The sequence below is a fragment of the Chenopodium album genome, chromosome 4 (assembly GCF_948465745.1).
Source record: "Chenopodium album chromosome 4, dcCheAlbu1.1, whole genome shotgun sequence".
NCBI lineage: Eukaryota > Viridiplantae > Streptophyta > Magnoliopsida > Caryophyllales > Amaranthaceae > Chenopodium > Chenopodium album.
The window spans coordinates 26372985-26387881 of NC_137837.1; the positions used below are offsets into that span (position 1 = coordinate 26372985).

At 34.3% G+C, this 14897-nt stretch overlaps 1 protein-coding gene across 1 annotated transcript; it reads left to right on the forward strand.

Annotated features, from left to right (window-relative positions):
* Positions 1-775: 775 nt before the first annotated feature.
* On the forward strand, positions 776-13863 carry LOC145629063 (uncharacterized). The gene is made up of 5 exons (XM_081681541.1): positions 776-1865; positions 2773-2905; positions 8940-9184; positions 12803-12974; positions 13444-13863. The coding sequence occupies exons 1-5, from the start codon at positions 1750-1752 to the stop codon at positions 13597-13599; spliced, it is 822 nt and encodes a 273-aa protein (XP_081537667.1). The 5' UTR covers positions 776-1749; the 3' UTR covers positions 13600-13863.
* The last annotated feature ends 1034 nt before the right edge of the window (positions 13864-14897 follow it).

Genomic DNA, 14897 nt, shown 5'->3' on the forward strand with positions numbered 1-14897 from the left:
TACCCACATACATAAAATGTTTCTACACATTGTGATTCTAATATCAAATGTTTATAAAAGAAATTGTTATTAATTGTTATTATTATTTTTATTTATTTATTTGAAAGAATTGTTATAATTATTAGAAATTATTAATTAATAATATTATTAAATATTAATTCTTAATAGTTTGAATTAATAAATATTAATAATGATAACTATTATTATTAATTATTATTATGATTAATAAATATTAATTATTATTAATATTAATAATTATTAAAAAAATTTAATATTAATAATTATTATAATTATTCAAAATAATAAATTATTATCATTAATACAATATTAATTATTATTATTGAATATTAATTATTACGGATTATTATTGTTATTATTAATTATAGTGCAGACCAGAGCAGATTTCTTTTGAGCAGAACAGTTTTAAAGAACGGGGCTTACTGTAACTTTTAGCTCCGTCAACTAATAACTTAATAACTAAAGATTTTTCAAAATTACAAGCTAGTCTTAATTACAACTTTCCGTTTTTTTTTTTTTTTTTTTTTTTTTTGAATTTGGATATTTAGAAGGAAAAATTGGAAAGAATAATCCCACATTTCGCCCATCTGCTTAATATAATCCCACCTTTTCGAATTCCAGAAATAATCCCACATTGTAACCCATTTTCCCAAAATGAACATTTTTACCTTCAACCTGTTTTACAGGTTAATTTTTTTTTTTAAAAAAATTTTAATCTTTTTTTTCCACCTCACCCATCATTCAACCACCAAGACCACCCACCACCACTGCGCTGACCACCTTCCCACTATCACCACCAAACTGACTGCCTTATATGCAACCCCAGCCCCGCCCCGCCACACCTTAGCCACGCCCACCCAAATCCCACAAGTCTCCTCAACAGCAAGTTCCAAGGTTTGAATCGAAAACCTCGTTCCCACCCATCACCATTGATTTCGTTTCGGTCAAGCTCCGAGTTTCATCTTTGTTGTCCTGGCGGTCAAGCTCCAAGGTCAACCTCGTTCCCACCCCTCACCCCACCTCTGAGTTGTTATTCAGGTGAATAAAGAAGACGATGGAGATAGTTGTTGGAGTAGACTCGGGCGAGTTAAGAAACTCGCTGGGAGTTGAGGGAGCTGAGTTGACTCAGGGAACTCGTCAGTGAGTTGATTCCCCTGAATTTCCAATCCTTTTAAAGCGAATAACTCGGAAAAGCTTGGTGGGATAGGACCCATGACTCCATGAGAGCATTGATGTCGAGAACGAGCTCTTGAAGGTGGGTGAGTCGAGAATAGGATCGGAGAAACGATGTGGTGGTGATTGGTGAATTGGGTGGGAGGGAATCAAGGAGGGCGGCTGGCCGGCTGGATCTGGTCGTTCTGGCGGACGGCTGGGTCTGACAGGTCAGCGGCGGTGGTCCGGCGAGGGGGCTCTGGCAAGGGAAGGAAGAAGAAGAGGGTTTTTTGTTTGTTTTTTTAAAAAAATTCTTTAATTTTAAAAATAATTCTTTAATTTTTTAAAAACCCAATTAAAAGGTGACATGTGTTAAATTACCTTTTAAAACAGGTTACCAATTCAAATAACAGGTCATTAAATAAAAAGGGTTTATAATGGGAAGATGGGGTTATTAGGTGGATTATTTTTGGAATTAAAAAAGGTGGCATTATTTTGAGCAGATGGACGAAAGCTGGAATTATTCTTTTCAATTTTTCCTATTTAGAAATGACACTCGAATGAATCAGTAGAAGAACAATGGAAACAGGAGTACAACGATGGATTGTTGACATATCAGAATGGAACCCTTCACCCGCTGACTTCTCCGCTGCAATTTCTGTTCTTCCCGAACATCAGCACTCCTTTGTATACAGGTAAAACTCCTCCCATTGCATTGCATTTATATTTGCTTAACTATTCTGGAGTTAATTTGCTTTTGACGAATTATACGTTTCAATTTAATTATATTGGAAAGGGTATAATTTTATATACTTGGTGTGAAAAGTTAGTGGAAAGTTGTAATTGTTGACACATCAAATTGTTCAATGATGTATGATTGAGAATGTATTCAAGAGTATTCAATTCAATTAATTTGTAAAGGGTATAATTTTATGTACTTAGTATGAAGGATTAGTGAAAAGTTATATGGATTAATTGTTACATCAAATTGTTCAATGATATATGATTGAGAATGTATACAAGGGTATTCAATTTAAATAATTTGTTATGTACTTGGTATGAAGAATTATTGGAAAGTTATAATTGTTCAAGAATGCAAATTGTTCAATGATATATGATTGAATATGAATTCAAATGTATTATAGTGTTATGTTTTTTCTGTAGATTGGGATTTTGGATACTTGTTGAAAAGTAAAGGTTGTGTTGTTTAGTAGGATGTTATACAACATTGATAATCTAAGTACTATTGTGAAGATGAATTCCGAATGGGACAGTTTGATAAGGCTGGTTTAATTTACCTTATAGACATTTGAAGGCGTAAGAACAATTATTACTTGAAATTGTTGTGTTTTGAATTTTATCAATTTTATTAAATAAAGAAAGACGTAAAACAAAAATGATATGATGAGAAAATATGCTTAATTAGATCAGTTGTATGTACCATTAATCAAGAGATAACAAGTGGTTTGCTTTCATAACAGAAATTGGACACTTGACATGTGTTGAGATATGAATGGCGTGCCTTTTGTTTTAAATTTGTAATTTCAGTTTTTAACTCTAATTAAATCAGTCTAGGAAACTTGTTATGGTTAAAAAATATAGATATGTGAAGTTGGAAGACCGGAAACGGGCGTTGGTGAGTAGGCTGCTTCAGTATGCTCTTGTGCATCAAGTATTGGGAATTCCCTTTAATGAAATAGTTATCAGGTCAACTGCTGAAGGCAAGCCCTATGTGGTAAAGCTCTTTTTCTTCATCCTCTCTTTTTTTTAATTTTGAAAAATCATACTGCTCTTCATTTATATAATGTATTCTGTTTGGAATATTGAAAAATTTCTCGCGGCTGGACCTTCCTCCATCCTTTCCTCGGGAGAGTGATTGAGTTGATGTTGCTAAACAGGTTGCTTGTGAACGTAGAGGGGACGGGGCAGGTTCTTGTGCTTTGACAAAGATCAAATTAAGATTTCTTCTCAAATACCTTTGCATATTGAATTGCTCAACTCTTTTTTAAGAATTGCCTATAACTTCTTTTTCAACATCCTTAAATAAACAACATTTTTCTTCTTTTTAAGACTAGTTGTTTAGGTTTAGGAGTGGAGGAACCGTTCCGTTGAGACCTGAAATCGTCCAATATGTAGAAATGGCAGTAGAAGTATAAGGAAAATGAGAGGAATTTATAAAGAAGTGATAGGGCGGAAGGAGCAGCACTAAAAACTATCCTAGAGTTTCTTCTGAACATTTGAGGTTGTTATTGCTCATTTGTCAAAGAAGAGGAGAGAAAGAGAAGTGGTGCACACTGCCATTGTAATGTTGTTGCCAGATGATTGGCCAAGACTTATAGCTAGAACTCTGAAAAGGTGTTTCGAAAGCATCATTCTTAAGCTGAGCGGTCAAAGCCAGTAATGATCCAAAGGATAAGGAAGTTAATATTCTTAATCTAGCAAGATATTGTTAATTTTGCCAATGGTTTAAAAAACCGTTTATTTCGGGTAGGATGATTTCTGATTTTCTGTACAAAGGAGAAGCATGATCAGTTTTAAGAAAAAGCTTCAGTGTCTCATAAACATGTAATTTTATGTTGCCTGGATTCCACTCTTTTAGAGAGAAGCTATTGGTTCACCTAACCAAATTTAAATTCTAGAAAGCTGTGCGCTGGAATTTGTTTTTTTTTTTTTTTTTTTTTTTTTTAGAACGATCAGAGTCTAGGAAGAAGAACAGTACACAAAAGTTTAAGGTTTTCTAAATAGTGTTAGCTTGTCATGGGCTTTTATTATAGAACATGGCAGGCTTGGGATTTTGTTTGTAGCCATGAAATACTTGCACTGTGTGTGAGTTAGGTATCTTCTTTAGTAATTTAGTTACCTACTTAAAGGTTTTTTTTTTGGTGCAAACCTACTTAAAGGTTTTTGAATCTGGGGTTGCTTTTAAATAAGTTTTGTTTGGACCTATTATACATGTAGTCTTAAGAAGCATCAAACTCATTAGTGGATTTGAAGTATGCAAGTCAGATGTGCCTAGCCTTTTTTTGTTTTCATGATCATATTATCATATTGGATCATTTAAGCTTGGGGTCAAGTCCATGTTGTACATGGGCTCTGCGAGATCAGTAAAGAAACGGATCAGCAAAAATGTAAGAAGGGCGCCTTCAATGAGAGTGATATTCTTTGTGCTATATGTGTCAAAGAATCTAACTCCTGATCTGTGGAATATTTAATTCTTAAATGTGTGTGGATAGGTAATTGGAATTTAATAATGGTTTTGTTTACTTTCCTAATTTGTAGGGAATTTGCCTATCACATATTCTATTATATAACACATCATTAAGTAAACGTCAGCAATGAGCGGACTTGTTACTCTGTGAACCAATTAGTCCATCTTGTAATATTTATGTTCCTTGAAATAAAATCATTTATGTCCTATCAATCTAGTAAAGAGTGAAGATACCTGTTTTATGCTGATATAAAGGCGGCATGTAAGTTGGATATTTTTAGACGTCTAATAGAGGGAATTTTCATGTTTCTAGATGAAACACCCTAAACCGAATAACACCTATAGCACTACCTAACCATGGACTAGTTCAGTGACAAGTATAGGGTCAAACCATGAGGACGACAAAGACCACTATCAACAGAATCTATGTGCAAAACTAACTCAGAGATTTGGTTGATTAAAAATCTAAAAATACAATTCTAACAACAATTAAGTGAGCAATTAAAATAACTAGCTAGGATCTCAAATGAAGGAAGCACTAGGGGAATAGGATGAAATTAAGTAAGGATAAGGGTTGAAACATACATTAAACTAAACTAATCTGAATATATTGATTAGGATTGCATGCCCCCATTTGTTTTGATAGTGAATGCTTTCTCTAAACATGCAAACCTATGCTTTTGCCTTATACTCACACTTTGATGTCGAATTAAACAAATCAATGAATAAACTCTTCTAGACCACACTTTTGTGCACCTCTAGTCCTCTATTCAAGTATACTCATATGCTACAATAGATTGGTCAAAACATGCAACATATGTTAAACATATTATCAAAGAATTTAATCATTGAATTTCCAAGACATACCCCATTAATTCATAACACCAATCAACCCATCACTGTTCTCCTAGCTATGAAACTAATTACTAATTATGTTCAAATTTAATCTAACAACTGCCAATAACAATATCCATATTCATATTGCAAAAGCAATAAATATCTAACAAGAGTAAATCAAGGATAAACTACTATCAAAACAAACAAAAGTGCATATTTTGGAATTTTGAATGGAATTAACAAAGTTAGACTGAAGGAGAAAGTGGAGAGAATTTACTAATGATGCTTCATTAATTTTCAACAAAATGGTTTACAAAGTCTTCTAGTCGCCATAATCAAAATGTTTTCTCTCTAGATTAAGATAAAAATGCTATGATTAGTATAAGGATGATTATGTTCTAACAACACCGGGCCAAAAATAGCTTAAGTATCTCCTAACATATTAAATAAAGAACCGGGCAAGTGTTTGCCCAAACCAAGTTTATTCACCTGGTTATGAAGAAAGAAGTAAAGGAAGCATTGACCCTAACTTGACCCGTTCAATAATCAAGCCTAATTGGGTGTTAAAAAGAGGAGGTGGAGGGTGGTTGTGGTGATGGTCATTGGTGGGTGGCAAATGGTGTTTATGGTGTGGGAGAAAGAAAGAGAGAGAGTTTGTGTGTTCGTGACTTTGTGTAAGGGGCTTCTGGGTTATACCGGGGGGTGGAAGTGGGGGGAGGGCTGTTGTTTATTGTGATTATTTGGTGGCTCAAGAAGTGGTTGACAGAACTGGTGACTGCTTTGGCAGTGCAAGGATGGATCTCTTCTGTGTCAAGTTATTTTTAGTTGTGGCGCTGGCTGCTGGGCTGATAGTCCTTGATGATGAACTTCCGTCAGAATCTTCATTGTTTTGGAGAGGTATTGTTGCCTGCTGGAGTGTGTAATGGAACATATAAAGCTATGCTGCTATGTATTGGGTGAGTCTAACCCATCCAATAATTAAAACAAAAGATAATCTTAAAGCAAAATGAGAATTAATTGAACAAGGGTAATAATCAAATTAAAGGTGCTATGTTTATGATGAATAAACCATAAAATTAAGAGCTAAACTTGTAAAAATCACTAATTAATCTAATTCGGCTGCGAAATATAAAAAGAAAAATTAAAGGTTAAAATGTGTAAAAATGAAGAAAATAACTTATACATTAACTTAAAGACAACCCTAGAAGTGACATAAACAGTCTTCTTATTGATAGAGATTCTTGTCAAGCTTAGCTTCTTGCTGTTTACTATATCTAAAAACTGCTCTTGCTCGACTGGAAGGTAGTGCTGGCATTGTTCAACAGCTTTGTGACTGGCAGAAATTGGAAATTGCTTTTTATTTCATTAGATATAAAGATTATCAGATGCTGGCTTTACTGGAGCACTTTTGATACTGATAATTATAGTAGTTTAGTTTAGGTTAATTAGTGAAGCTCTAATAAGAACAAACTGTTATAGTATCATGTAATGACCTAGACGTGGTCCCAGGGGTTTATTGAGGAAATGCACTGATATTCTGTTAGAGAATCTATGAGTTATGTAACTTGGACTCGGCTACACATGTCTGACACGGGTATGTGTCCAAGTGTCCAACTCAACTATTTTGTGTAAAATATAAAAATCCATGGTTTTGAACCAAAAAGATGTGTCTAATTGTCCTACCCATGTCCAAGTGTCGAGGGTCTGACACGAAGTAAATTGAAGAGTCCTAGTAACATAGTGTATGTGATGGCTAGCTTGTGAAATCAAAGAATATGGTGATGAGAATGCGATAAAAACAAACTGGGGGCAGTGGAAAAACATCCTTCCCCTTTCAGATTTGTTTCCATATTATTGTTTAGGTTAGTTCATGGCCTCTCGAATGCCTTATCTGTAACACTATTCACTGAGAATCAATTCAAGAAAATATCTCTCTTTAATCATCATCTTCTTGTTTTATAATCATCTTCTTTGTTTCAATTACTCTGTTTCTGCTGATGCTAATTTGATCTGTTACAAATGAAAAGAACATCTACTTTATTGATTTCAAAAGAACCTCAAGTATAAACACACAAAAGCAATTGGTAAGCCTTCTTCTGTTTTATATATTCTCTGTTTTGCTCCAAGCAAATCTCAATGATAATACAGAAACATAGGAATTCCAAATGATGGTAAAGTCAGAATCTCATATCTGAAAAAGAAAAAAGTATTTAAATTATGATAACATTACAATATTTCTTATATTTCTTATCCCCAAAGGATGGTGTCGGTTATGGCATCTCATTGGGTCACCCAAGCGAATTCTTCGCCTCGCCCACTTCTGTCTAATAAAATAGGATCTGGATAACTAATTCTTTTTATGTTCTTTAAATGTGTCTGATCTCTTAGTGGATATATTCAAACCAGTGCAGCTTGATCACCTTAAACCTATCCTTGGTACTTGCAAGCTGCATTTAAAACCTTAATGCGAATCTCTTCATGTAGGTCTTTCTCTTCGAGTGCTACCAAATACCCATTTCAACATATTTATCTCAACCATATTCAACTCAACAGTTGCTATCATGAAAGCCCAATATTTTGACGTGTATAACAAAGCTAACCAAATAACAGCTCTTTTAACTTTTCTCTTTCCCCTTAAAGGCAACATTGTTATCGCGTAGTATTCCAAGATGCTACTCTACATCAGAAAGTGATCATCATGAGTAAATATCTTGATTTAATTACCTTGAAAGATGAATCTCAAATACTTAAAGTACCAATAAATAGGTAATTAGGTCCTTTTAGACTTTTAGTGACACAATATCTTGATTGGAGTGTTTCTTTGCACCCAATTCTCTCTTCAAGTATCTTTTAGATTTCCCATACTTTTTCCAGGGAGATACCACCTGTGATCCATGAATCTCCGATTGGGAAACCGTATCCAAGCTCCGTGGCTAGTTTGTGCTCTTTGGACTTTTCAAACTTCTTAATACATGCAACAAATTGACTTTATCATACTCTTATCAAAAGTTAACTTGTTGCATGTTTTCAGAAATGGACAAAGTAATAAGAACCTTTTTTAGTACATTAAATGAGTGAAACCTCTTCTAGCTAGTATACCAAATTAGTGTACCATTTAGTATTTATGATGGTTTTTTTTTTATTTATTTTTTTATTTATTTTTTTATTTATTTATTTTTTTTTTATTTTTTTTTTTGGTAGATACAATTGTGAATTTATTACTTATCTTGTTTCATGATACATCAACTCATTGCTTTCTATGGACTTATATAAACTAAGAATGAAGCTTATGTTGATTATTTTCATTTTCTATATGCCTGTTTCTTGCTTAGATTGAGGTAGTTATGCTAAGGAATGCCTTTAGTTTGTATAATTGCATCTGCTTGCATTTGCAATTGTGAAGTTCTGCTCAGTGCTCAGTATTCTGTAAATAATCAAGCTGACCAAATTGATTCTAGTATAGACATAACATTTTTAATGTCAAATTTTATAATCCAGCTGAAAATAATGGTTATCACTTTGGTATTTTCATTTTTAACAAGATTTTACATGTGAGCATTCTCATTGTAGCCTTTAGAATTATTTCCTAATACTAACCTCATTTTTATGTGAGACTCTTAAACTTTTATAAATTCTAGCTGCACAGGCACTAGCTCTTTATTTGTCTTATTCTTCTGATTTCGTAAACACACTGCATTTTCTTAATGTAACTGTGTTTCTTCAGCACTTTGATGAAGTGAGACCAGAATTTCCGAATTTCAACTTCAGTGTCAGCCATCATGGTGATCTTGTGGCTATTGCGTCTGAACCATTCTGCCTTGTGGGTTTGGATGTAGTTTCTCCTCAAATACCTGTAAAGGAGACTACTCAGCAATTCGTCAACAGTTTCTCATCATACTTTTCAAGTAAGGAGTGGAACAAGATAATTTATGCTGGCACTTGTGATGATATGCTGCAAGGGCTCTTTAGGTTTTTCTTCTTATTCTTATTTATTTTCCCGAGTCTCTTAAGAAAGGAAAGACGTTAGTGTAGGAGTATACTCCCTCCGTTTCGTAATAATTGCAACACTATGTGTTGCACAAAGTTTAAGGAAAATTATAGTGTGGGGACCAAAAGGAGAATTTTATAATATAAAGTATAGTTAGCAGGGATATATTTAAGGTAAAATTGGCCTCAACACTCTGACTATGGCTTAAAAGCACCCAAATACTACAAACTAATGACTTGGGTGCAAAGCGTACCTTCAGTGAGTTTTCCGGCCACCATTCGGTCCGTAGCCGGTGAATTAAATTTTTATTTTTTTTATTTGCGTGCCGAAAAATGTCCTATTAAGGTTCGGTGGTCATTTTGGTTCTTAAGGGTCCAAACTGAGCTCAGAATAAAGCAAAAAAGAAAATAGCGTAAATGACTCAATTCGGCTATAAAAACAATGACACGTAAATCGATATAGTTTATAATACGCAAAATGAGTTATTTACGTTAGTTTTTTGCTTATTCAGAGTTCAATTTGCCCATTAAGAGCTAAAATGACTCTCGAAACCTTAACAAGACGCAAATCAAAAAATAAAAATTTACTCTACTGGCTCCGGCGAGAATGGTGGCCGGAAAATTCACTAAAGGTGCGCTTTGCACTCAAGTCATTAGTTTATGGTGCTATTATGCAAAGTACAGGTGTTGGGTGCATTTAAGCAATAGTCCAAAGTGTTGATGCCAATTTTGCCTATATTTAATTGTTAGTAGGAGAGAGAGAAAAAAAAATTAGTGTAAGAGGGATTGGTTGGAGAAAGAAATAATAGTAGGTGCTTACCAATAAGGAAGTGTTGTAATTATTACGAAGAGAACGTAAAAGGAAAGTGTTGCGATTATTTACAAAACAGAGGGAGTAGTTGCCAAGATTGTTATAATCTGGATTCCCATCTTTTGAACAATTGTATCTGTCACTTCATGCAAACTATAATTTCATAAATCAGCTTTGTGAATTCTTATTCTATAATTAGCTGTTTTGAAAAATGTCCGTACTTTTTATTTTGAAGAAATCAAATCTTCACTTATAGAAATTCTAGGTTTTTATCTTCCACTTTATAATGGCACATTGTACCCTTGATGAGATCAATCATTTTCTTGTGGTCTAGTTGCTACATGCCATTTAATCCGTGTTACTACCAGGTAATTTATCAACGCACGGCTTCTTGTTGATCTTGGGAACAATAATGAGGTCATTTCTTCATTTGGTTTAGCTAAATTTGGATTATCCATCCAATATTTCCCATTTTTAATAACTCCCTCTATTTGTTTTATTAGTCAGCTAGAGTGTTATAGTTCTTTATTTTTTAGAAAAATTGGTTTTATTAATCTTAACTTTAAATTATTTTTTAATAATCCCAACTTTTGGGGGTGTTCTCTTTTAACAGGTCATGACCGGTCAACAAAAGTCAAGGAACTATTATAACACGTTATTTGACACGTGTTAAGCCCTGATTAGTCTTTTTTTTTTTTTTTTAAAAAGAAATTTCTGAACAATTTAGCCACTTCCTTCCTTGCTTCCGCCGACCAAACCCCCCCCCCCCCCACCTCTGATTGGCCACCCCCATCTTCCCCTTCCCTCTTCCTGCCCCCCCAAATCAACCCCGCCATGCTCCAACTCCTACCCAAATCAACCACTTTGTTTATCCCTAAACGTTCTCGACTTCCAACTAAGTAGCTCCACCCACAAGGCCAACACCAAACTCCAAACCCCATCCCTTTCCCTTTCGGTACGCATTGATGGACGGGAGTAGGTTTTGAGGTTGGTAGGGTTTCGATTCGGTGGGTTTTGTGATTTGGTGGGGTTTGATTCAGTGGGGAACGTGAGAGGGTGGGCTGGCTAGCTGAATTTAGGGGTTGGGGTGGGGCTGCAACCAGTGGTGGCCGACCGGTCAGAACGCTTGTTGGGTTAAGGGGGGAGGATGGGGTGGCTGATTGTTTTTTTTTTTGGTGATTAGTTTTTGTTTTTCTTTAAAACACAGCATTTTTTAAAGATAAAAAGAATTTTTTTTTTAAATCCTTTCTATCGGTCAAAGTTATTTGGCTTAAAAGAAAACGTCTCTAAAGTTGGGATTATGAAAAAATTATCGAAATTTGGGAGTAATAATAGTAAATGGCTCAAAGTTGGGATTAATAAATCCAATTTTTCCTTATTTTTGTTAGCAAATTTGTATTAGTTCATTCAATGTCTCTCTTTTCTCATCCCCACTCTTTTTTCAAAAAAAAAAAAAAAAAAAAAAAAAAAAAAAAAAAAAAAAAATCTCTTCTGTTACATCTTTTTAATTTACAATAAAATATTAACTCTACTATATTTTCTTACATAATTTTAATACCCAAACTACCCCACTTACATCTTACTATTATAATAAAGCCAATTAAACCTTCCAAAAATTTTTGCAATCAAATTTTAACACTTGGAAAAACAGGTGTAGTATAATGCTAGTTTTACACATGGGATGGGTCTCCTTGTGGCTTTGTTCTTACCTGCAGGATAATTCTAACATTATTTACCTGTAGTTGGTAATTACTTTTTTAACCTTCATTTTTTAGGTATTATATTGGAATTGGCTACCAATGGTAAAGAAAAGTGTGATGAAATCATTGTTGCTTATGTTGGATACATTTCCTTGGATACTTAAAATAGCTAATTTATACTTCAACTGATACACCCGTTGTACATGCATCATGCCCATTCCTAGTCTAAACTGCAGTAAAGGCCTTCCCTATGTGGCATTTGGGGTGCTTTAATTATATATCAATGACTAGATTTTTTTATCTAATGCTAATCACCGGAGGTGGAAAGGTTTTACTCCAATTAAATGAATGAGGGGCTCAAATTAAAATTGTGCTAGCGGTGGGAGAGGGGGGGGGGGGGGGGGGGGGGAGTTGGGACTGAGAGATATTGAAAACTGAAAATAAGTTTAGCCTGTTGCAGAAGTTGTCATTTTGGACTAACAAAATATGTTTCTTAATGGGTCTTGACTTCGATTTAGTTCACATCAATTTTGTCCTTAAATTGATTGCAGGGATTAGTGGATTACTCCTTCCTGTTCTAAAGGTGGGAGTCAGGGTGAAGTTGAGACTGAGACAGATGTTGAAAACTGAAAATAAGTTTAGCCTGTAGCAGAAGTCGTCATTTTGGACTAACAAAATATGTTTCTAAATGGGTCTTGACTTCGATTTAGTTCACATCAATTTTGTCATTAAATTGATTGCAGGGATTACTCCTTCCTGTTCTAGACTTGGGAGTTTCCATCTCTATGTATTAAATTACAGTGTATTCTCTTAAATTTTTGACAAAACATGGAGAGTACATGTTTAACATTGAGTCAAACTGTTAGCTAAGGGGAATTACAGTTTGTGATGTTTTATGGAAGGCAACCCCTATGTAGTATTATAGATATTACTATATTAGTGCTAAAATTTGGCTACTCGACATCAGTTACCTATATGTTCTTGCTTACCATGAATTTGAGTCTAAAGTCTCATTTGACTGTAATGTAATTTGAGACTCTTTCAGATGTTATGCGATTATTTTTGAACTGATTCGGACAATTGAGGCAGATATTGGAGTCTGAAGGAAGCATTTGTGAAAGCAATAGGGAGTGGATTAAGGTACCAGTTGGATTCCCTGGAGTTCAATCACATTAATTGGACTAGAATTTCTGTGAAATTACACAGTGAAGAACTGAGGCACTGGAAATTTTGGCATTTTGAACTAAAGAAGAGGCATTATGTAAGTTTATCGTTTAATTCTCCACATTCTTAGCTACTCTGTCTTGCAATCGGATCCACTTTTTGATTGATGGACTGTGTGCAATAGGAATGTGTTCTTACATATGCAAATTTATAGTTGCAACTTTGGTATTGTACAGGATAGTAAGTGCGACTATTCTAGTAGCTTCAATGGCCAAAGTTCTCAATCGAGTATGCCAAAGAAATCACTTCAATAACTTAAATGGAAATGAAAGTATGAAACATTGTTTCTTTAGGTAGCAAAGTTGATTTTGCCTTTTGGAGTCTTTAGCTTATATGGTGCTCATGCATGTGTATGCTGGTAATTAGTATCTGTTCATTCTCGAATATAAAGTAGATATATAAACAGATATGCATCTATCTATTCTTGTTTCAATCTCTTTATATGCAAAGTGCGAAGTAGTTTTTCTGTTGTCTATTCTGTCATCTTACTTGGCTTAATGCAACAGGTCTCAGTTGCTCGGGGCTCTCCACATATGGCAACTGAGAATTTCAAGAGAACACTTAAACAGACTGATTTCAATGAGGATGAATATGGTTCGGGGTTCAATCTTCCTAATGCAAGTTTTATATGGAGAACTGTAGAGCAACTCGTTCCCAATTAATTCTCATCAAGGATTCAGCATTAGCCCCGCTTTTTAATGGTGCTAGGAGCATGAGTATAGATTTACATCTCGACTAAGTTTAAAATCTGATTAATCTGAGCTGAAGGGTGCAGGACAAATATATTAATTGCTATGCAGTAAACCAGATAGATTAGGCCATGGGAGTGAAATCAAAGATGATATCAAAGATGACTGTAATTTGAGTCAACTTTACCATCTTGGATATATAAAAATTTAGGCATTTTTCAAATGAATTGCTTTGACATTTACTTCTGGACTTTCCATTGGTTTTGTTGTCTTCACAGTGTTTAAAATGTGTGCCTTTCGCTTTCTTTCTAGGTCACTTTATTCTTTTTTTCTCTTTCGCTCAGTACTGAACTACTAGATTTCTACTAAATTTCATATACGAAATTAATGAAAACACCAAGGCATTTAGTTTAACAAAGGGAAATGGAAAAGATTTAAGAAAGCCAAACAAGGTAATGGACACCAAAACCCCCAAAATCTACAGGCTTGCCCCTATTTATCTCCTAGATAAATGTTTGATGTTTATCAAGGAGTAAATGAAGGATATATTTGTAATTTGCACTCTAGTTCATCTTCCTCCTCATCCATACTTCATCCACCTCCATTTTCTTCACAGATCTCTTCCTTCTTCTTTCACCCACCTCCATCCTCTTCATCTATTCCTTCAATCTCCACTTACCTTCATCTTCGTCTTCAAGTTATTTCAATGGAGATTTCGCCAACACCAACACCACAATTTCCAATGGCTTTGCAGTCGAATTAAACGAAAACCCTATGAGAAAAAGGGAAGAATAAAGGGTATGGTGTAAAGGGGCTACCGGAGGTGGAGCAACAAAGGGGATTTTTTAATTAAGTAGAATTTAAAAGCCAATAATTACAATTTGGCTGGAAAATGATGTCATTATATTATTTTAAGTCACAAGAAAATGGGAAAAGACATTTATCATGACAATAATCAATTTTAAGGATAGTAATTAGCAATTTTTTAGGGTAGTAATTGACAAAGACCCGTTTTTGGAGGCAATAATTGACAAATTTTCTCCATATAGTCATGTTAGCTCTTAAGATATTCATCTGAATCATGTCAGTTTGTAATTTCATAATACTTCATCCGCTTTATTAGAGGCATCACTCTATATGTATGGAAGTTTTAATATAAATGTACTCCTTTCGTATTTTAATAAGTGTTACACTTTGACCGCACATATTTTTAGGTAATTTAATTGACTTAAATAAAATAAGAGGTAAGTAGGGTAGTTGGAGTATTAAAA

What these genes read in the sequence shown, in the direction of transcription:
- LOC145629063 (XM_081681541.1), top strand. Translation starts at nt 1,750, where the DNA reads ATGGAAACAGGAGTACAACGATGGATTGTTGACATATCAGAATGGAAC. An exon ending in CAGCACTCCTTTGTATACAG is followed by an intron (nt 1,866 to 2,772) that starts GTAAAACTCCTC and finishes TAAAAAATATAG; the next exon opens with ATATGTGAAGTTGGAAGACC. An exon ending in ATGCTGCAAGGGCTCTTTAG is followed by an intron (nt 9,185 to 12,802) that starts GTTTTTCTTCTT and finishes CAATTGAGGCAG; the next exon opens with ATATTGGAGTCTGAAGGAAG.